The sequence below is a fragment of the Vipera ursinii genome (assembly GCF_947247035.1).
Source record: "Vipera ursinii genome assembly, chromosome: 1".
NCBI lineage: Eukaryota > Metazoa > Chordata > Lepidosauria > Squamata > Viperidae > Vipera > Vipera ursinii.
Genome location: NC_139512.1, coordinates 17,408,404 through 17,430,962, shown reverse-complemented (window position 1 = coordinate 17,430,962; position 22,559 = coordinate 17,408,404). Strand labels below are relative to the sequence as shown.

The 22,559-nt window shown below is 58.3% G+C and overlaps 1 protein-coding gene across 1 annotated transcript; it reads left to right on the top strand.

Moving 5' to 3' along the window:
- The first annotated feature begins 995 nt into the window (after positions 1-995).
- Positions 996-21,554, top strand: LINGO3 (leucine rich repeat and Ig domain containing 3). The gene is made up of 2 exons (XM_083350418.1): positions 996-1,225; positions 19,261-21,554. The coding sequence occupies exon 2, from the start codon at positions 19,295-19,297 to the stop codon at positions 21,113-21,115; it is 1,821 nt and encodes a 606-aa protein (XP_083206544.1). The 5' UTR covers positions 996-1,225; positions 19,261-19,294; the 3' UTR covers positions 21,116-21,554.
- Positions 21,555-22,559: the final 1,005 nt, after the last annotated feature.

Here is a 22,559-nt window from a genome sequence, read left to right as displayed (position 1 = left end):
GCTGGAAGAGGGGGAAGGCGCCGGAGAAGCCTCAAGCCAGGGTCTGCCGTCCGCCCCCTTCCCTTCCCCCTCCACAGCACGCGGCCGCTCGAAGTTCCCGAGTCCGGCCGAGGTACTTCGCGCACTTCTTCACGGGTCTGGCCCAGGAAACCCGGCCCGGCCCGCTTCTGGGCTCCCCTTCGGCAGGGAAGGGGCGCTCGCGATAGCCAGGAGGCGGAAGATGGCCGCACTAGGTGGCTACCCCAGGGCAGTCCCGGAGGGCGAAGGTGAGGGCTACCGTCTCCAAACGGGGACGCCTCTTTCGCCACCCGGAGCGATCAGCACCTCCCCCCCCCCAAGCTCCAGCCCCGTGCCCTCCTTTTGCTCGGGTTTGGGCGTTGCGAATGGCGGGCTAGGCTGAGGCGGGCGGCGGACGAGTCTGCTCCTTTCCCAGCCACGCAGGGCTCTCGCGGGCCCCGGCCACACCGGACCGCAGCCCCCTTGGACGCGCGGGTGGCGCTTTGGCCTTGGCAGCGGCCCTTCGCTTCTTCGAGGAGCCGGGGGCTGGGCTGGGCGCCTTCGGCTCAAGGCCAGCGACAGGGAGCCGGGTGCCCCATTAGTTTGCCTCCGCCGGCGCGGCTCCAAGACCGGCGCTACCAGTCTGACAGGACACCAGGCCGTTCGCCGCCCGTCTGGCTCCACGTCGGGGCGCCCCTGCCCACCGAGGCTCGCTTACCGGAGGCGGCGCCCGAAGCCCCACACCGAGCCCGGAACGGAGCGCGCCGCGCGAAACGTCTCCCCGCAGCCCCGTCCGTCCAGGAGGGCGCCCTGTCGGACGCGGCGCGGGCCCACGCACGGCGCGGCGGCCGCGGGAGCGAGCAGGCGGGCGCCGGCGGGGGGGGGGGCTCCAGCCCCAGAGGCGCTCGCGGGGCAGAGCAGCATCCCAGGCGCGCCGCACGCCCCGCCCGAGCCACACGGTAGCCGGCCGGCGGGGAGGAGAGAGCCAGCGGGGCGAGCGGGCAGAGATCGCCGCCCCCGATGCGCCACGGAGCCCAGCCGGGGAAGAGGGCGGCTGGCGCGGGTCACCCTGCCGCTCATCCAGCCGAGAGCCGCCGCCGCCGCTCTTCCTCCCGGTGCGCAGCGCCGCTGCTGCGCGGCCGCCGTCCCGCTCGCCCCCCGCGGCCCTAAGCTGCTCGCCTCGGCTCCCTTCCTTTGCCCGCCGAAGCCCAGCTCCTCGCCCTGCCCGGTAGGTGTCCGCCGGCTCCCGCTCGGCTTCGGAGCGGCGGAGTCCCTGCGGGGAAGAGGGACGGGCGGGCGGGGGCAGGAACCGCGGCGCTCGGCGCCGATGAACAGACTCGCCGAGGACCGCAGCCGGCCGGGGCTGGGTCAGCAGGCGGGCGGGCGGCGGCAGTTGCGATTGTCCGCCGCCGACCCTTAGCAAGCTTCTTTCCTGCCGCGGCTGCCCGGAACTTTCGGCTCGGAGGGGGGGGGCGTTTCTGCCCGGCCTCCTGCTGCGCCAGCGACGAAGAGGCCAGCGGCTGCCCCCCGGAAAGGGGCTTTCGGCGCGGGCGAACCAGACCCCCTCCGCGGAGCAAAGGGCCCCGGAGCGGGAGGAGGTGGCTGTGGAGGCGGCGAGGGCAGAGCTGGTCGGCGTCGGGTCCCGGCCGGGCCTCTAGAAAAGCGGGCTGCTGGTCGGGGGTGATCCTGCAGGGCTGAGGGCCCAGCGCTGCCAAGTCCCCCGGCTGGGCGGCCCAGGGGCTGCTTCCGATCCCAAGCCTCTCCTTCCCCGCCCCCCAGGCAAGGGGCAGCGCGTGGGAGGGGGAGTTCTTTGCCGAGAGCCCCGCTTATTCCCCCCCCAGAAGAGGCTGCGGGCCGGTGAAGCGCGCGAGAAATTCAGAAATCTCGGCTCTTGTTCCCTCCTGGGTGCCTCTCTAGCTGCTCTGCGGCGGCGTTGGTCCCCCCTCCCTCTTTTCTCTCCCAAAATGCGCCCAGTCCCTGAGGCTTCTTTCCCTGCAAACCACCGGGGACTTCTAGCTGTGCACGCTGCCTCCCATTCTCCCCTCCTCTTTAAACTTCTGCCCCCCCCCATTTCCTCTCTGAGCCCCTTCCGGGTGTGGCACCTCTGCCTTCCAGTGCCCACCGACCCCAGAGAGGGAGGCAACGCCAGGCAGAGCGGATCTGAGGCCTCCAAGGCTCTTCTGCCTCCCCTGAACCACCAGGCCCCCCCCCTTTCAGATCGCTCACTGCACAAGGGGGGGGGTTTGAGGGTGGCGTGGATCTGAAGGACGGAGGAGGGGAGCCTCTGCAAGGGACAGATCCCACCCCAATGGAAAGCCGGGCACAGAGCAGAATCCCAGGCCAACCTGGGGCTGCCCTGGCTGAGGGTTCCCGTGTGGTTTTCTCCCGTCCGGGCTGCAAATCATTCCGGGGCGCTTCCCTGGTGCAGTCTCTGTTTTCTGGCAAGCTGCCATCTTTGCAGGTTCATCTGGCCCGTGAGGTTTGACACCCAATTGTCTCCGCCCGCTTTGAGCCAGTTGTGGCCCAAATCTGTCTTCTGGTGCTCCTGTTGACCGGCCAGTCATGTCCAATTGCCCAGAGCTGTCCAGTCCCGGGAAGGGCTGATCCGGCTGCACATTTGCATGGGACCCTCCTGCGGCTCCTCCAGGCACCCTGCAGACCGGGCTGGCCGGGACAGAGGGGGCGCTTGGCCCCTCCTCCCCACTTTCCCTGCCTAGAGGGATGCCTGATCCTGGGTCAAAGCTTGGCCTCCCCAGGAGATGGAAAAGGCCCAGCACTCCTCCGAGTGGGGGGGGGGCTTTACATGCCTCCAAGTGGAAATTGCCTAAAACTGCTCCAGAGGGGACAGCGACTGGGCCAAGGCGATCCGAAGGCGGAGCAGTCAGACTGCCTGCCTCTCTCTGGCCCTGAGAGAACCGGGCCTGTCCCAGGGGACCCCCTTCTGCTTAGCCTGCAGAGGGTGGAGCCCCTGGACTCCTTGTGGATCCCTCCTGGTCTCCCTGCTCCTGCTGGGGCCTTTTCCTCTCCTGGGCTCCCCCCCCCACACACACCATGACGTGATAGACCTTTTTAATGGGGAAACTGACAGGGGCGGGCAGAGCAAAGTAAGTGGTGTTCAAGTGAGGGGAAATTAAGATCAGGGACTGGTCTGTGCACATCTGGTTTACATTTCTTAAGAGAACATCTGGGCTGCCATTCTTAGGGTGCTGTGGAGCTTCTCGGCGTCCCCCAGTCCTGCCATAGCCTTTGCCTCTCTTTCCGCCTCGGAGGGGTCTTATCTCTGGCGTGTCATGCAGGATCCTTTAGGCTGCCCCTCCCTGTCTAAGGTGGGGGAGGGTCGCCATGTGTTCCTCAGCCCATGGAGGCAGGTCCACACACACTTTGTGCCCCTCTGATTCCTGCCTCTGTGCCAGCTGGCGATGGAGGGGAACTAAGGGGGGAGAGTAGGCTGCAGTCAGCTGCCTGCCTCAGTCAGGGCTCCGGGGGGGGGGCTCTTCCTCCATGGATGCCGAGGACAGGCAACCTATCTCGGAACAGGAAGGGTCCCTCAGAGACGATCAAGCAGTGTGTGTGGGGGGGGGGTGACTATTTCTTGGGGCAAGAGGCAGGGCAGAGACAGCCACATCCGCATTTTTCCGTGGCCTCTTGGGCTTCAAGGAATGCCAGCCTTAACGATGGCAGTGGTCCCACGAGACAGTCCCTGGGCGCCCCTCCCCTTCGCTTTTCCAAATCAGCCCCACTGCAGCCCTCAAATTGTACCTGCACCTTGTGCGATGCGCTCCTTTGACGGCATATAGATATAGGAATATAGCCAGCCGTACCAACAGGCTGAAAAATAGCTTTTATCCGTGGGCTGTTAGGCTTTTAAATGGAACATAATCTCTGTGAACGTATGCAGAATTGACTTGGGAGGCCGGTGTGTGTAGTTGGTTCACATGGTGTGGTAGGATGGAGGGTTTGTTGTCACTGTGTGTTGGGGGGAGAGAGCACGGTGGGGGGGGAGGCTCAGCTAATCTCAATGTACACATGTTGTACTTTGACAATAAATGTTTATTATTATTATTATTGCCACTGCGGGGTAGGAGATCCCACGTGGCCAAGGAACATTTCTCAGATGGATCTGAATACCTTGATTCATCCGGCTTGCTACCTGCCCGGTCCTGGTCAGGGGTCAATGGGAGGATGCAGGGATAAGCAGGGCTGCCTGGCTAGGTGTATACCTTTCAGCCTAAAGCTGGACCAAGGAAAGATGGCCCCGAGGGCACCCATTTCCTGGGTGGGCATCCCCACCTTTGCAAGAGGCTGCCATCCCCCCATGTTACCTTAAGGGAGAGAATTTCCCATCAAAACCCCTTGGGCTGTCAATCTGGCCCCTTTTCTGGGTGGTGGCTGGTCTAGGCAGGGTTGTCCTGTAAGAGGAGGGGCTGCAGATGGACACAAAAGGCCCATGGGGCACAGCAGGACCCAGCAACCTCTCAGATTCTCCAGTGACCTTCCCAGAGGGGCCTCCCCTCCCCCCCACGGCTCTCCCAAGCATTTATCCTGCCTTAGCAAGAGGTCAAAGGCTGCTGGAAGGCCAGAGGGCACTGAGGTGTGCACGAGGTAAGGTCAGGTTCCTGCCCTCAAATCCCTTTGGCCCCGAGGAGTGGATGGAGGCTCCCAAGGAGCTTACCAGCTTTTAAGGCAAGAAATTCAGGGTAAATGGAGAAAACATATCATGCTGAACCTCCAGTATCAGAGCCAGTCTACCTTGGATGTGTGTGGATGTGGGGGCCCTCATTTGTATTGCAGGAGACGTGCTCCTTACAGCTCCGTCCCAGACTCCGATGGCCATCCTCCCCCCTTTGCAGCTCTTCCTTCCTCCTGTTCTGGGCGGCCCATCCAGACTCTCCGGCCGGGGGAGGGGTCCCTCAACGAAGGCCTTTCTTCACTGAGCTTAGGGTTGCAGCACCCCCCACGCCCCTCCTTGAATGTGGGAGGCTTTGTGAACCTTTGCAACTGGCAGAGGAGTCTCGGCAACCTCAGGCGAGAGTCCTTATGCTGAGATGACCCCGCAAAAGTGATGGCCAGGTAGGTGGTGAGGGATGCTGAAACTCAGGCCTCCTCCACCCCCAGGGATTTACGGGTGCCAGCAGCGAGGAGAACTCCTCTGTGCAGATGGCCCCAGAGCTGGGAGGGAGCCCCTGCTTTGGACCCAGGCCTCCCTCAGCATCGGCTGACCAAAGGCCGGACTGTAATCCATCTTTTTCCAGTCCTTCCTTGCAATCCCCAGCTGCCCCTTCTGCTCCTTCACCACCACCACCACCCCTTGCTCCCCCTCCAGTCTGCTGAGCATCCCCACCCCCAGCAGGCAGGCAGATGGCTGTTAAGCCTCCAAGACAGCAAGAGCCAGGGGCTCAGAGACACCCCCCCCTCCCCCACACCTGGTCCTGGGCTGGATGGGGCCAAGAATGGCAGGAGGGCAATTCCTCATTCCAGCCAGCTGCTCCCTCCCTCGCCCTGCTCCCCTTTTGGAAGCTGCCTGGACTTCCCTCCCTGCTCCCGGCTGGCCGCAACTAGGATTTTTTAAAAATAGCTCTGGCCTTAGTGAGACAAACGGAGCAGCTTCCCCTCAAGGCTGGCAGCTGTTTTATCCACTGGAAGGATTTCAGGAAGGGGAGCTGCGCGTTCCAGGAGCTGCGTGTTCCAGATGTCTCCGTAGGTAGACTTTCCAGGTGGGGATAAAGGAGGATATTCGTAGCTCGGGGGTCCCTGGTGCTCTCTGAGCTGGGCAGTCTTCTTGCAGAGCCTTCATTACCCAAACTAGGCAACGTCAGTGCCAGAAAGGAGGGGGGGTGTCTTGCTCTCAGCTGATGTTCTAGAGTCTCGCCCTGCTGGCGTCGGTGGGGGTGGTCTCGGAGCTGCTCTCCTTGGGCTGGTTTGGCAGTTTCTCACTGTTCACTGTTTTTGATCTGATGTTAAATCTTGGAGTTACTCTATGCTCATCTGGGCCTTGATTGCTGGTGGGGAAGTTGTTCCCTTTTTGGCTTGTTGAGTGTTTTCTTTGCACAATATGTAGATCTGGTTTGTGTGTCCTTTTGATGGCCAATCAGTCAGAGTGCGAGCCTTGTTGATTCCATGTGGCTGTAATAGTCTGTTGGTGGTTTCTTGATGTATGGCAGTGTGATCCTTTTTATGGCTTGTGTTGGTTGTGCTGTATACCACTCAGCCCAATATAGCACCACCAACACAAGCCTAAACACCCTGCTAGACGAACTCCAAATTAACATCAGACCCACAAGCAAGAAGTAAACAATGCCCCAATCCAGGAATGGCCAAACAAGCCAACAGTAAACAATCCAACCAGAGAACCTCTGAGACCATCCTCCGACAACACTGACAGGGTGAGACACCAGAGAAGAAGTGATAGAGGGAGTTGAAGTTGCCAGAACCTTGGGTAAAAGTGACCACGTCGACCACGTCATACTGGAATTTAATATAACGCAAACAATAGCAATAGAAAACAATCCAACCAACATCCTAAACTTCAAAAGAACTGACTTTAACAAACTGAGAGAGAACCTAGGAAAGATCCCATGGATGAAAATCCTAAAGGGGAAAACAACCCAAGAAGCGTGGGAAACTCTGAAAAATGCAATCATGTAAGCCCAGACCAGCACAATACCACTGAAAAAGAAAAACAAGAAATTCAAGAATAAACCAGCTTGGCTGCACAAAGATCTCTCTGACAAACTGAAAGACAAAAAGGACAAATACAAAAATTGGAAAGAGGGGCACATAACTAAGGCGGATTATCAGCAGACAGCGAGAACATGCAAAGTCAGGAAAGGAAAGGCTCAGAACAAAGACTTGCAACAGAAACCACAGATAATAAAACACATTAACAACAAGAAAAAAGTCAAGGAGACTGTAGGTCCCCTAAAGAGAGAAGATGGCAAGGAAATAACAGGCAACAGGGAGAAAGCAGAGCTGCTTAACTCATACTTCGCATCAGTCTTCACACAAAAAGAAACGATAGCCCAACATACCAAAAAAACCACTGCAAAAGACAAACTTGAAACAAAAATTAAAATAAGCAAGAAAATGGTAAGAGGACACCTATCCGACCTTGAGGAATACAAATCACCGGGACCCGACAGATTACATCCCAGACTTCTGAAGGACCTGGCAGATGTTATCTCAGAACCATTGCACCACATCTTTTACAAATCCTGGAGCACTGGGGAAGTACTTGAGGACTGGAAAAGGGCTGATGTGGTTCCCATCTTCAAAAAAGGGGAAAAAACGAATTTAGGAAACTACAGACCAATCAGCCTAACATCAATACCTGGCAAAATCCTAGAAAAGATAATCAAAACACAGATCTGCGAACAACTAGAAGCAAACAAATTTATAACTAGCAGCCAGCACAGGTTTGTTAAAAACAGATCATGCCAAAACAATCTTATTTCATTCTTTGATAAAGTGACTAAACTAACAGACCAGCAAAATACTATGGACGCAGCATACTTAGACTTCAGTAAGCATTTGATAAAGTAGACCACAACCTACTCCTTGGTAAGCTAGAAAAAGATGGAATAGGTAACATCACCACCAGATGGATCTTTAGCTGGCAGGCAAACTGTACTTAATGAGTAGTCCTCAATGGCACTACAGCCACATGGAGAGAAGTAAGCAGTGGGATACCCCAAGGTTCCGTCTTAGGCGAGGCATTAGTACCGCTTTATAAAACCCTAGTGAGGCCACACCTGGAATACTGCAGCCAACTTTGGTCACCATATCACAAAAAAGATGTTGAGAGTTACCAAAAAATTCAGAGAAGAGCAACTGAGATGATCAAAGGCCTGGAGACTAAAACATAGGAAGAACGGCTGCGGGACTCGGGTTTGGCCAGTCTAAAGAAAAGAAGAAATAGGGGAGACATGATAGCAGCGTTCCAGTATTTGAGGGGCTGCCCCAAAGAAGAAAAGGGGGTCAAACTATTCTCCAAAGCACCAGAGGGAAGGACGAGAAACAATGGTAGGGAACTCATGAAAGAGAGATGCAACCTGGAATTAAGGAGAAACGTCCTGACAGTAAGGACAATTAACTAGTGGAACAGCTTTCCTTCAGAAATCGTGGGTGCTCCATCACTGTAAATTTTTAAGAAGAGGCTAGACAGTCACTTGTCTGAGATGGTATAGGTTCTCCTGCTTGAGCAGGGGGCTGGACTAGAAGACCTCCAAGGTCCCATTCTATTCTATTCTATTCTATTCTATTCTATTCTATTCTATTCTATTCTATTCTATTCTATTCTATTCTATTCTATTCTATTCTATTCTAACCTAAGACCAAACTCTACTCCCTTCTAACACTAATGATGTTATCTAGTTGGGTAATGAAATGTCTGCAAGAAAACAACCCAGCTCTGGGAGCCCGAAGCACCCCATAGATTCTCCAGGGGTGCCCTCTGCACCACCTGCTATGTCAGGCCAGATGCAAATGGTACTTTCTACGCATCACACAAGTCCTCTGCAAAGGCTCCCCCCCCATGGAAGGTGGAGAGCAACCCCCCCACTTAGCAGCTGGCAAGAAGAGCTTGGCCCTTTCGACTAACCTCTGCCCCCCACCCCCGCCACAGACAGCGGCTGATTTCAACTACTGTTGAAGAGGGGGGGGGCAGCAGGGAAGAAGGCCCCATCTTGCTTTCCACAATGGATTTCTGTTTGCTAGAATAAACTCTTAGGCTGCAACCCTTTAAAGCTTCCCCAGTGGGCAGTTGTTGTTATTAGTTGCAAAGTCGTGTCCAACCCATCGCGACCCCCATGGACAACGTTCCTCCAGGCCTTCCTGTCCTCTACCATCTTCTGGAGTCCATTTAGGCTCACACCTCCTGCTTCAGTGACTCCATCCAGCCACCTCATTCTCTGTCGTCCCCTTATTCTCTTGCCATCCACCTTTCCCAGCATGAGGCTCTTCTCCAGTGAGTCCTTCCTTCTCATTAGGTGGCCAAAGTATTTGAGGTTCAGCTTCAGGATCTGGCCTTCTAAAGAGCAGTTAGGGTTGATCTCCTCTAGGACTGACCGGTTTGATCGCCTTGCAGTCCAAGGGACTCGCAGGAGTCTTCTCCAGCACCAGAGTTCAAAGGCCTCGATTCTTTGGCACTCAGCCTTTCTTGCGGTCCAATTTTCACAGCCATACATTGCAACTGGGAAGACCACAGCCTTGACTATACACACTTTTGTTGGCAGGGTGATGTCTCTGCTTTTTAGTGTGCTGTCTAGATTTGCCATGGCTTTCCTTCCCAGGAGCAAGCGTCTTTTAATTTCTTGGCTACAGTCCCCATCTGCAGTGATCTTGGAGCCCAGGAAAATAAAATCTGTCACTACCTCCATTTCTTCTCCACCTATTTGGAGAATAATTGAAGCCTTGGTGGAGCAGTGGGCTAATGCCTCCTTAAGTAACACCAGCTGCCTGCAATTAGTGCAGGTTCGCATCCCACCAGGCTCAAGGTTGACTCAGCCTTCCATCCTTCCGAGGTAGGTAAAATGAGGACCCAGATTGTTGGGGGCAATAAGCTGACTTTGTAATAAAGCCGCTTGGGGCCCCCCGAAAGCCCTAATAAGCAGGCATATACATAGAATGAAGGCTATTGCTAAGCACATTGATTTGTGCTTAGATTGTAAGCCACCCTGAGTCTTCGGAGAAGGGCGGGATATAAATGGGATTAAAATAAAATAAAAATAAAATAAAAATTTGCCAGGAATTGAGAGGGCCGGATGCCACGATCTTGGTTTTCTTAATGTTTAGTTTCAACCCAAGTTTTGCACTCTCCTTCTTCACTCGCAGCAAGAGGCTCTTTAGTTCCTCTTCACTTTCTGCCATTAGAGTGGTATCATCTGCGTATCTTCCTGGTGGGCAGACAGGAGGGCAAATCTCTGCTGAAAACACAGAGAGGCCTGGAGGTTCCAGGGGCTCCGGCCAAGGGCCCGCCCTCTCTGAAAGCCCCAGAGGAGTGTCAGGTTAATTTGACCGCTCAGCCCAGTCAACTTGCAAAAGGCCTAAAGGCTGGCAGCCCCTCCGGCTGGTCTTTAGACTGGAGAGGAGAACCAGGCTGCGCAGAGGCAGCTTCCAGGCGAGCCGCTTGCAAGCCTGAGTGAAACGATCGGGTGGCTTCTGCCCAGGCAGGATGAGGCTGCCAGCCCAGAGCTGTCCCTGCTCGGGTGGAAAACACACCCTCCGTCCCCCTCCAGCAACCCTGCAATGTTGCCGGCCTTTCCCAGGCAGTCGGGCTCTGCCGCCCTGGATGCAACCGGAGCCGAAAATCCCTGCTGCTTCGGGTGGCAGGTCACCAGCCTCCCTCTGCCAGCTGGGCAGCTTGGCCTTTCTTCTCCTGAGTGGCCTCTTCCTGTGATTTCCCTGCCCCCGCAGGAAGCACCTTTCCCCCCCCCCCAGCCCAGGAGGACGCAGGCCCTGAGCCTCTCTGCCCGCACAGGCCCCCTCCTGCCTGGCTCTCTGGAGCAGAGGAGTGGGGGGGGAGCCGGCTTCTCGGCTGCTGGGGGGGGGTGGCAGCTGCACAGAGGTCGGCTCTGGAATGGGCCTTGGCTCTGGAATGGGCCTTGCTCTTTGGCACCCCTCCTTCATGGGGGGAGGCGGAGGGGAGGCGGGTCCCAGGAGGCAGGCGGGAGAAAGGATCAGGTCCCCGGCTCTGCCTTGCATCCTCAGAGCTGTGTGTTTGCTGCATGTTTTCCTGAGCATCGGAAGAGAAGCCGGGCAGTGCCGGAGGGGACCCTGGCCTGTCTAGTCCAGCTGCCTGTTCTCCCCACGGCCCATCAGCTGCCCAGAGACAGCCTCCAGGGGTCTGCCTGTGAATCTGAAAGCCGACAAGCCAGGATCCTGGCCGCTTCTCATGACAGGTTGAGAGAGAACCGAGCAAGGACCTGCTACACCAATACATTCAGTTCCTCCCAAGCTTCTCCCTCCCCCCCAAAACCTGCTGTTTTTAGTGACCTTTTAGATGTTGCATGTCCTGTGTCCCCCCCCCCCCCCACGCACGCAGTTGTGTGTTTGGATCACTGCCAGCAAGAGTGGGAATCCCTTGCTTTGTGGTTTCTGCTTTGGAAACGCTGGGATGAGCTAGATCTCCTCCTGATCTGACCGGGAGGGAGCTGGACCTCCTCTGACCAACTCAAAGCAAGGCTCAATCCTTGTGGTGGGGAAGGGGGGGTGTCCGCACAAGCTGTGTTTGGATTGTGTCTGGACCGAAAGGCTGCCTCTACATCTGGCCACAGCACCGAATTGCGGCACTCGGCCTAAGGGGGGGGGCCCTTCCGAGCACCGAGATGGGATCCACCTGCGGAGCCGGCAGCAGCGGCCTTTCTTTTGCCAAGCAGACAATCCACCCGGGGGCTCCCTCACCTGCAAGGTGCTGGCCCGTTGCTAGGCAACCATGACCAAGGTAATTTAATGCCTCCTCTTCTCCTCCTCCTTGAAAGGCAGGTGGGGATGTGCCTCTGCAGCACTGCAACCACTCCGGCCCCTTTGTTGATCCGGGGACCCCTGGGGTGGGGGGGGAGAGAAAGCTCTGAAGCACGTGCCCAGCCCCTCCCCCCGCTTCCCCACCAGGGAGCCGCTGCCGAGGCCAACATTACGGCCAACCAAGGAGCGGCGGGGGGGGGCTCCAGCTGTTTCAGGGGAGTTCGGTGCAGGGGTGGCAGCCCGGGGAGGGGCCTCTCAGTCGCAGGCAGGGAGCCTTGGGTCGTACCTGGAGGCATCTGAAGGGGGGGGGGTCTCTCGGTTTGGGCGGGGCTGCGCTTAGTTGCTGGCAGTCTCAGAACGGCCAGGACGGGTTGGGGAAAGGGGGGCGACCTCGCGTGAAGCCCCTTCAGGCTGGGCTGCTCCCCAGCCGAGGGCCAAGAGAAGGCGCGCCTTCGGAGGGAGCGTGAATGCCTTCCTCGCGGCAGGGAGAGGCGAGAGCCCCGGGGGAGAGCGTGTGCCAGATCTCGGCGCTGCTATCCGGGCCAAGAGGCTCCCGGGGCCTCGCCTCGATTGTGGAAGGCCGGCCGGGATAGAGAGACCCATTTAGCGGCGCGTCCCCGCCGCCCTGCGCGCCCGCCCTCGTCCTTGGCCCGGGAGTGGAGAGCGTCGGCCGGGAGACTGAAGACGGCCGCCAGCCCCGGCGGCATTTTGCCCCCCCGAGTGACCCGGAGCTTCTCCGCCCTGTCTCCCCGAGGGGCCGACGGCTGCAGCCGAGGACGAGCGGGGCAGCTCCCTGCTCGTTTCCGGGCGGCGGGGAAGGCCGGAGCGTCTTCCTTCCAGCCCCCACCGGGTACTTCGAAGGGCGGGGGACGAGCCGTCAGGCTAGGGAGCGGGGCGCTGGCTGGCCCACGCGGGACCCTGCCGCGGGAGGTCTCCAGGGGAAGCGCGGAAGGGCTCCTAGACACACAAGCCGGGAATCGGAGGGGCTTTCCCCAGAGGGCATCGGCCGGCCGCCCAGGAGCCCTCCTGAGCTGGGCCGCTTGGATGGCGTGGCCACCTTCCCCCCACCCAGCCTTCTCCGAGAAAGTGCTCCCACCCCCCACAGCCACCCTGCCAGCCAAAGAGTGCGTAATTGGAGGGGGGGTGAGGGTTGTACTGCTGCTTCCCCTCCTGGCAACTACTGAGTTCTGCAACCTGCATAATGGATGAAGAACAGCCAAAATCCTACGCCCTATCTGCCAGATGCCTGTTGGCCAGTGTCAAGGAGGCAGACTCAAGATGTCTAGGTTGGCTCCCCCAATTTCCCTGCTGCCTGGAAGCCTTCTGACACCCCTCTCCCCAGCACTTGACCCTGGAGAGCTCAACAGCCCCCTGCTAGCCCCCTTCTTTTCTTGGTTCTTGGCTTTGAAAAATTAGGGACTTAATTCCCCCCTCTGAGAAAGGTGTGTGCGTGCGTGTGTGTAATTCCAAGACATCTCATTGTCCTCACACGAAACTATATGGAGCAGTGGTGGCACAGTGGTTAGACTGCAGTATTGCAGGCTAACTCTGCCCACTGCCAGCAGTTCAATCCTGACCGGTTCAAGCTTGACAGCCTTCCACCCTTCCGAGGTCGGTAAAAGGAGGACCCAGATTGCTGGGAGGGGGCAACAGGCTGACTCTGTGAACCGCTTAAAGAGGGCTGTGAAGGGCTGTGAAGCAGTATGTGAGTCTTAGTGCTGTTGCTACAGTGCAGATGGGGCAGGACGAAGTGTTGGCGGTGCTAGAGTTCGATACGGTCAACCCAGTGGGAGGCCTTTCTGTGATCGATGAGACGGAGCCGGGTCAGCCTTTGGCCCCCTCGATTACCCAGAATGCATTAGCCGCATTGCTCCTCAACCTTTCCTAAAACTGGCCGGAGCATCTGCCGCCCACCGGCTTTTCCATATCTGGACTCTAAGCTGCCTCTGATGACCCTAAGCGCTCTTGCCGGCGTCGTCCCATAGGTTTTTTGTGCAGATGTGCTGACATCTCCACAGGGCAGAGTCTTCGTGCACTTCTTCCACCCCTTTCTCTCCGCCTGTCGGGCTCCTTTAGCAGACCCGCCTGAGGTTGGGACCTCTTTGCGCCAGGCCCAAAATGCGGTCAGTTGACTGTGGGGTCAGCTGTCTCTCAGAATTTGGAACCAGGCCATAGGTAGCTTTTGGGAGGGTCGGTTGTAACTTTGAATGGCCACTAAGTGACCAAGTCTTAAGTTGAGGGATGTGTCAGGACCCACTTCAGTTCCACATCTTAAGAAAGCAGAACTCTTGGAAACGATTTCTTCCAATAGGAACTTTTATGAAGAGTAATTGATAGCAGGCATTTCCTGCCCAGAAGGTATCCCCAAGCAAGACCCCACCCCATAGTCCATCCGGCCAGTGTGGGACAGCCAATCCCCAGGTGTTAGGTCCATCGTGGGAAAAGGGGAGATAACATCGGCCCGTCTCCGGTTCACAGACAGCGATGGTCTGGTGGGCGGCTTCTTCACACCTTCCTCTGAGCGCGTAGAAACAAACCAGGCACGGAGGTTGCATTCCTTATTCCCTCCCTTGTTCTAGCTGACAGTTTAGGGAGAGAAACGTGGGAAAGCAAAATGTTACATTGTAGCGGATAGAGGAAGCAGAGGCCATAACCCCTTGGGCACATCCCCCCTCCCCCTTGAGAGGCGAGATTTGATTCTGGGTCAGAGGGGATAGATAGAAATGGGATGGGATGGGTTGTGACAGGATGGCTGGAATGGACAATTCCCCCCCCCCAACTAAAGCTGTAACCCTCTGCCTTGGATAGGCACATTCTGAGAGAGTCTAGAGGAGTGAACCCCTTCCTCTCTGTCTCCTCCCCCCCCTTAGCTGGGGTCTCCTCCGATCTCTTAATCTGGGCTTAACCCAACCCTCCCTCCCTCCCTCCCTCTCTGTCTCTCTCTCTCTCTCACACACACACACACACACTTCCCCAGGTGCACCTCCTCATTTTGGAAGACTTTCCTTGGGTTTCTGTTTTCATTTCCGCTGCTGACAGATTTGGCTGTAACACTCCTACACGTCTCCTCTAACTGCTCTCTGAAATACTTCAAGATCCTGAGTTCTATGTCTTTGACGTCTCTTCTTGGCATCGGGTAAGGGTTTGTTCTGGCATCTTCTGTCCCTGGTGGATTTCATTTCATGGCTCCCCATTCCTTATCAATGAGATTCAGAACTTCAGAGCAATTCCTGGTACCTTCCTTGAAAATTGAGGGCACATCATCCAGTAATGTCCAGGTATATACGCATCCTTTTGGTGGTTTGAAGAATGTATCGGCAACTTAAGAATCATTGGACTGGATCTTCAACCGCATCCATGTCCTTCCTACGGCAGCGGTTCCCTTCCCCTCCCCCTTCCACATCCTGGGCAGTTAGCGCTGCGATCCTCTGGCCGAAGGCACCCAAACCCATCTCAGCTCGCTGATGCGTAACACCACGACCCTCTCCTGCTCCTGCTTTCGTTCTCTCTTTGGCTGCGTGGAGCTTTCTCTGCCGCCCGCCCGTGCTTCTCGCCTTCCGTGTTCCTGCTGCAATTCTGCCTTTGCAACTTTGGCTTTCTTTCCTCAAATGGCGACCTGGGCCACCAGATGTCCTGAACCTACCCGAGTTGTAAATGCTACTAGGACTCAGAAAGCTCCTCAGCCCTTCTGATCCGAGGGTCCATTCGTCGTCCGGCACCCTCTCCGCCATCAGCTCCCCTTCTCTGTGCAGGGTGGGGTCTTGGGCTTCCCGTGGCCTCCCCTCCCTTTCCCATCGCCACTGAGCGAGTCCCACCTCCAGCCTCCTCCTGTCTTGCTGCTGCCCAAAGAGGGGCCTGCTGGCTTTAGTGGGCCGGTGAGATGACCGTCACGCCTTGGGTGACCCAGCTGGGATCGGCCGCTTAATTTGGCAAGGCTCAGTTCGGCTTCCAGTAACCTCCCACCGTGCTTTCCAAATTCTCACAGCCTGGTCTCAATACAGTCTGTCCAGAAACAGACTTTTTTGTAGTTTGCCGGACCCCCACTTTTTTGATGAAAGGGACAACCATCATCCAGTACTTTGTCCTTTCAGCAGGACAAAGGGCATCGCAGGCCACCATCTCCTCCGCCCAGTGCACTGGGCTGTGATTTGTCCACTCCTGTAGAGGGGTCACCTCCTCCTTGGCAGGGTCCTGGGGGGGGGCTGCCACATCCATTCCCACAAGCAACAGGAGGAAGGAATGGTCAGTGGTCATTAAGAGTTGGGGGGGAGCCCATCTCTCAGCATAGGCTGATGGGTGGTTCCAGCAGTCTTTGGGGGAATCTCCAACCTCCCCCCCCCGCCCACCCATCCTTCCTTCTCTTCCTCCTCCCCCCTGACCATCCTTCAGATTCTAGATCAGGGAGCCCAGAAGCATCAGGAGGCGGGTGGTGCAGGCTGGGCCCCACACACACACAGACACCCCAAATCTGGCGCTTTTGCTGGGCCTTCAAGAAGCTGTCCAGGAAATCTTTTCTGTTTCTTTTCCCAGAGGACAATCAGCCTGCACTGACAGCTCATCTGATGCTTCTGGTCTCCAGGAATAATAATAGGCTAAAACACTGTGGGATTTCCAAATACAAACCGATAGTCTTGGCTCATAACAGACCAGGTTTAACGGTGGTTAAGACGAAGTGTGGGCAACTGATGTGGGGGATGGTAGAAGGCAAATAATTGGAGATCACAGATATCAAGAGACGAAAATCCGAACTGAAAGACGAGGGCATAAACCAGCTCAGGTGGTCCCAGTGCTTGTCAGCACAATGGGCGCCAAACCCAAAAGCCTTGGACTGCACAATCCGTGTGTTTACAAAATCCCCCTCTGTCAGTTGCAAAAGGCCATCCTGCTTGGAGCCGCACAGATACAAGGCTGATACGTTACAACATCTTTGGCACTTGGGAAACCTCAGCGCGCACGGAGGCCAAAACTCAGGAACTGGCAGCTGTGATTTCACAGACGTGCGTATTAGACTAATAATAAGCTTTACTTGGCACAGCTTACATCCTGCAACGATACCATTAATATTGCAAAGTAACAACAGCTGCTTATCCCAGGTCCCTTTCTAGAAGAACTGGACAAAATCGCCAAATGTGAAGACCTGCAGACAGAACCACTGTGGCCAAAGGCAAGCCGTAACCACAGACCAAACGCCCTAGGAGCCTTAGGGGCAAACATCTGGACACTGGAACACCCTCAGCGTTGGCCAGATCACCACCAGTCAACTGCAAAAGTGGAAGGGGGTGTTTGGGGAACAAGGGGAGGGGAGGCTGCCTAGGAAATAATCTGACAAGAGGGGCAGGAGCCCCCAGTCTCTTATCAACCACGGAAAGGAAGTGAGGGAGGACCTGCCCTGATGGGTCAAGCAGTTCAAAGTGGCCGGAGGGAAGTTCTGCCCTTCCGGATCCAAAAGACTCTGTTAATGCAGCTTTGCCATAAGGAAGATTTAGATAAACTGGTTCTGTTTCTGGTTTATCTGGGCCCTGCCTCCACTTCGAAGTGCTTGATCACTTGAGTGAGGGTCTCTGTCTCCCCACCAAGGGCGTGGCTGAACGGCCAGCTCTTCCTCCTTCAGCTGAGCGAGGGGGGCATCCAGAGCTCAGGAGGGTCCTCCTTCGGGAGAACGGGCCCTGCTCTCCCAGGGTCCCGAGAGAGGCCGTTCTTCGATCAAAGGAAGCGGAAGCACGCTCACCCTGCAGGGTCTCTTCAGTTGGATAGATACCGAGGGAGAGACGTGGTCCTGCCAGTAATCGGGCTCTGTGCCGCGTGGGGCTTTACGGGCAGCGACCAGCCCTTGGCACAGCCCTCGCAGCTCCCACGAGCACCTCCGCCGGCACCATCTTCGGCTGGCGAGCCACAGGCGAGAGCAAAAGCACCCCCCCCTTCCAGCTCTCGTTCGTGGCTGGCTCAGTGGGCCGAGTCCCAGGGGAGCCTGCTCTGCCGTGGATTTTCCCTGAAGCTGCCTCAAGTAGGTCATCAGCAAGCGGGGGCCCGGCCGGCAGTCGTTTCCCGAGGCTTCTGAGGAGCTCCAGCCTGGCCCTCCGTGGGAAGGGAGGCCCCGGGGCTGACGGACTGGCACGGCAACACTAAGCAGGCCACCGGAGCGGTCTTTCTTTCTTTCCTCAGCCACCCATTCCACAAGGTCCGTGGCTGCAGAGATAGGAAGGCGACACAGACGGAGGTCCTCGGGAGCCGTTCCCAGGCGAAAGTATCTCTCAGCCCGGAGCAGGGAGGCGGCATTCGGAAGAGGCTCAGACGGGTGCCTCCCTCATTCACTGCAGCAGCAGGAGGAGGAGGAGGAGGAGGCTGGGCACAGGCAGATTGGCAAAGTTCTGCCCTTAAAGCTGAAGCCAGCAATGCAGGGGCGGTTTTAGCTTCAGCAAAAGCACCTTCAGCCTTCTGGTGGGAGTTTATTTCCTGTCACGCGAGGCCGAGAGTAGCAGCTACAATTCAGACCAAATGTTCATCAGACCAAAAGCATCGTGCACAGTGAATTCACCAAATCACGCAGACGGGATGAAGGAGAAATACGGTCCAGGTCTTGCACGGTGTGGGGAGGAAAGCAATTGCCTGGGCCAGAACTGGGCACCAGCGGCCGCCTGGGCAGCTTTCGGATGGAGTCTGGTCTGGCTCCGTCTACCGCAGACGGGCTTTGCTGTCCACCAGCCTCTGGAGAGTCCAGGGGCCCTTTCAAAGCTTAGGAAGCACCCGCTCTCCGCCTCTCTTGCCCTAAGTCCGGTTTAGACCGGGTGGCCCCCTTTCCCTGCCGGCTTCTGTCCTGCCCTGATGCCCGCAGGGGCCCGTGGAGCCAGCTCTCTCTCCTGCTCACCTCAGCGGCACAAAGCCTCTGGCATGCACTCCACACACCCCCCCGGCCCCCTGTTGATCCTGTAAGGGCCTAAAAGGGTTTCAGGGCAAACTCTGCGGGGTGTGGATGCCCTGCCCCGGAATCGGCAGCTGGGCAATGGAGAGGCAGTGGGCCCATCCACAGGGCGGGGGGGGGGGCTGAGTGGCCAGCAAGGGAGGGGGCAGGCAGGACAAATCGCCCTGCAGCAGCTCTTGCTGGTCCCTTTGGGGTCGCCTGCAAGCCAGGAGGCAGAAAGAAAGGGCTGAAACCCCCCCACACACACAACGCTCTGCCTGGGGAATCGGCCAGAGAGTGGGGGAAGCGCCACTCTGGAGTCTTCCCACCTTCAGGGAAACCCGCCAGCAGCCAGGGGGGTTCCCAGGCTCCATTTGGTGAAGGCCCCCTCCCGGGAGATAAGAAGGGACCTCCCCCATCCCGCTGTGTGTGTGTGTGGGGGGGGGTTTCTGAGCTTCTGCACTCTCTCCCTGAGATGCAAAGCCCCACCGCCACCTCTGATTCAGTCTGCAGTAGTGAAAACTCAATAAAGCCGGTTTGGGATTATTTTGTGACTGTAGCTATTTATGGACTAATCTACAAAGGATGGATCCTGGAATGCTGCCTTGGATGCTTGTGATCCGCAAAGCCGCGAAAAGCCACTTGGTGCTCTGCATCAGGACGCGGCTTTGGAATGGGGGGGAGCAGGAGGGAGGGAGGTGCTCAAAAAGGGTGTGTACACAGAAACACAAACACAGAGTCCTTTCAGGGTTCACTTTTGTCTACACGCTTTGGAGGGCGGCCCAGACCGGCTCTTGGGCCAAGCGGAGAGCAAATTCAAGGCTCCAAGGGAGGCCTGTAAGGGAACGCCACAAACCCTGCCAGGGTCCGAGTAACCTCTTCTTTCTCTCTCTCCCTCCCTCTCCCAGGTGCGTGGGACGATGGTAAGAGGTCTGTAGGACCATGCCCCACACAATGCAACCTGGCTTCCTCCTCCTGGCCTTCTGCTGCTGCTCCCTCCTGAGCCTGGCCCCGGGGTGGGCCTGCCCGGCGCGCTGCGAGTGCCTCCCTCAGCTCAAGTCCGTCAGCTGCCATCGTAAACGCCTCACGTCCCTCCCGGAGGGAATCCCCACCGAGACCAGGATCCTGGAGCTGAGCAAGAACCGCATCCGCTGCTTGAACTCAGGCGAGCTCTCCTCCTTCCCCAGGCTGGAAGAGCTGGACCTCAGCGAGAACATCCTCGCCAGCGTGGAGCCCGGGGCCTTCGGCAACCTCTTCTACCTGCGGGTCTTGCGGCTTCGACACAACCAGCTCAAGCTGATCCCTCCGGGCGTCTTCCACAAACTGGCCAACCTCACCCTGCTGGACATCAGCGAGAACAAAATTGTCGTCCTTCTGGACTTCATGTTCCAAGACCTGAGGAGCCTGAAGCACCTCGAGGTCGGGGACAACGACCTGGTCTACATCTCCCGAAAGGCCTTCTCCGGCCTGCTCAGCCTGCAGGAGCTGACCCTCGAGAAGTGCAACCTGACGGACCTCTCAGCCGAGTCCCTCTCCCGCCTGCAAAGCCTGGAGCTCCTCCGGCTCAGGCACCTCAGCATCGCCCTGCTGGAAGACGAGAACTTCCGGAAGCTCGGCTCTCTGCGGCTCCTGGAAGTCGACAATTGGCCGTTGCTGGAGGAGGTTTCGCCCAACGCCTTCCAGGGCCTGAACCTCACCTCCCTGTTCATCACCTTCACCAACATCACGGCCGTGCCCACCGCGGCCCTGAGGAGCCTGGGGCACCTCGTGTACCTCAACCTCTCCTACAACCCCATCGGCACCGTGCCCAGGGGGTCCTTCCGGGACCTCACCCGGCTGAGGGAGCTCCACATGGTGGGCACCCTGCTGGTCTCCATGGAGCCCCAGGCGCTCTCTGGGCTGAGGCAGATCCGTCTCCTCAACCTCTCCAACAATCTCCTGTCCACTCTGGAGGAGAGCACCTTCCACTCCGTCAACACCCTGGAGACGCTCCGGGTGGACCAGAACCCGCTGGTCTGCGACTGCCGCCTGCTTTGGATGCTCCAGCGCCGGAAGACGTTGAACTTCGGTGGGCAGCCGCCCACGTGCTCCTCACCCCTCGAGATCCAGGGCAACGCCCTGCACGACTTCCCGGACTCCGTCCTCTTCGAGTACTTCACCTGCCAGAAGCCCAAAATCCGGAACCGCCACCTGCAGCACGTGGCGGCTCACGAGGGGCAGACGGTGTCCTTCCAGTGCCAGGCAGAGGGGGAGCCCGTGCCCTCCATCAGCTGGGTCTCCCCTCAGCACCGGATGATCACCTCCAAGAGTTTGGGCCGGCTCACTGTCTCGTCCAGCGGGACGCTGGAGATCCGCTACGCCCAGGCCAGGGACAGCGGGACCTACATTTGCCTTGCCGCCAACCCTGCCGGCAACGACACCTACTTTGCCACCCTGACCGTCCAAGGGGCCCCTGTCGACGGCACCCCGGATGCCAACCGGACCTCGGTGCTGGGCGAGTTCAACGACACTTTCCACAACGGCAGCCGGGTCTTCATCAAGTTCACCCTGGACCTCAAGACCATCCTGGTGTCCACAGCCATGGGCTGCATCACCTTCCTGGGCGTGGTCCTCTTCTGCTTCCTCCTCCTCTTTGTCTGGAGTCGGGGTCGGGGGCAGCACAAGAACAACTTTGCCGGGGAGTACTCCTTCCGCAAGGTGGACGGCCCCACCTCGGCCTCTGGGCAGGGCGGGGCCAGGAAGTTCAATATGAAAATGATCTGAAAGCCCGTTGCCGGAGGGGGCTCCGTGGGGCAAGGCCCACCCCCTGTGAACAGCAACCCGCCGGCACCCAGAACAGCCGCCACTGCCCTGCCCCACATCAGATCAGCTGCACGGCCGGGGGGCGGGGTAGGGCAGCGTCAAGATCAAGGGCTTGTGGCCCCCTGTGAGACCGGACACGTTTCCCGCTCCAGAGGACCCACTGCCACGGCACTTCTGCACTCCTCCCCCTCTGGGGTCTGGGCAGAGGGGTTGGGCTGCTCCAGACCCTCATCCTGCGGGGCTGCCAACGCTGGTTTGGCAAGCAAGTGGCCAGTCCCCTCCCTCCCACTGCCTGTGGCAGATGGCCGGAGGAGCAGCTTCTGCTGGGCTGGCCGGCCTTTGTCCCCCTCAGGACATCACCTGCACCCCCCCACCCGACTCCCCCTCACTGTGCTTCCATCTCCCCTCCTCCTGTGGCCAGGTGGGGAACACAAGCGAGGGGGGAGGAGAATTCCCCCCCCCACAGCCGAGTCAGTGTTTTCTATCTCAACTATGCATTTTTCAACCACTGAGAACATTCCGTTCGGGCCCGGAGGCCCCTCTTTTTTTAGCAACAATTTTGAAAAAACCCTGGTTTAGTCAACGGGTTCATTTTTAAACTGTTTTATACGCACGTTCAGCGTCTTCCTAGGCGGTGGGGCTGCAAGGGGGGACAGCTCCGCCTCCCTCGGCCCGTCCAAGCAGAGCCGAGCACCGGCAGCCTCGGCCGGCCTTGAAGCCTTTCCAGGCGCAGGTCGGCAGGGGGTCCGCGGGGCTGACCGGGAGCCCCCCCTCCCCTCCCAGGAGACGGGGGTGGCAGAGGACAAAACCTGGCCGCGAGCGAGACAGGTGCTTCCGCTGCGGAGCCACGGCCGGCCATCCCCCGCCTGCTTGCATGGCTGGGGCGGGGGAAGGCTGAGCGTGCCAGGCTAGACGGGGCTTCCGTAACCCCCCCGCCCCCCCGCTTGCTGACCTAGCGCCCCATCTCTCCCCCGGCAGCTAAGGGCAGTTTTCACACATCGCAATTAGCCATACTGTCTTCGGTCTCGGCTGAGCAAGCGGCCTGAACCACGCCAACGAAGGCTTCGTCGACAAGCCATAGGAATTGCTGAGCGTGCCGCTGAGCCCAGTTTGCATGCACGTGTGCGCCTGCGCGTGTTTCTGCGTCTGCCCGCGTCCCCAGCCGTCCTCCTCCTCCTGGCCGCCGAGCCTCCTTTCCGCAGCGGGCCGTGGGAAGCTGGCGCCGGCGCCTCCTTTGGCCGTGGGCAGCCGGCCTCCGCTGAGCCGCTTCCCTCGGCCGGACCGAGAGGGCGTCCCGGGGGGGGGGGTCGGCCTTCCGGGCAGGGGGGCACCCGGCCTGGAAGGAGAAGGCGCGGAGGGAGAGGCCTTCTTCTGTCGCTCCTCTCCCACGGGGAGGAGGGCGGAG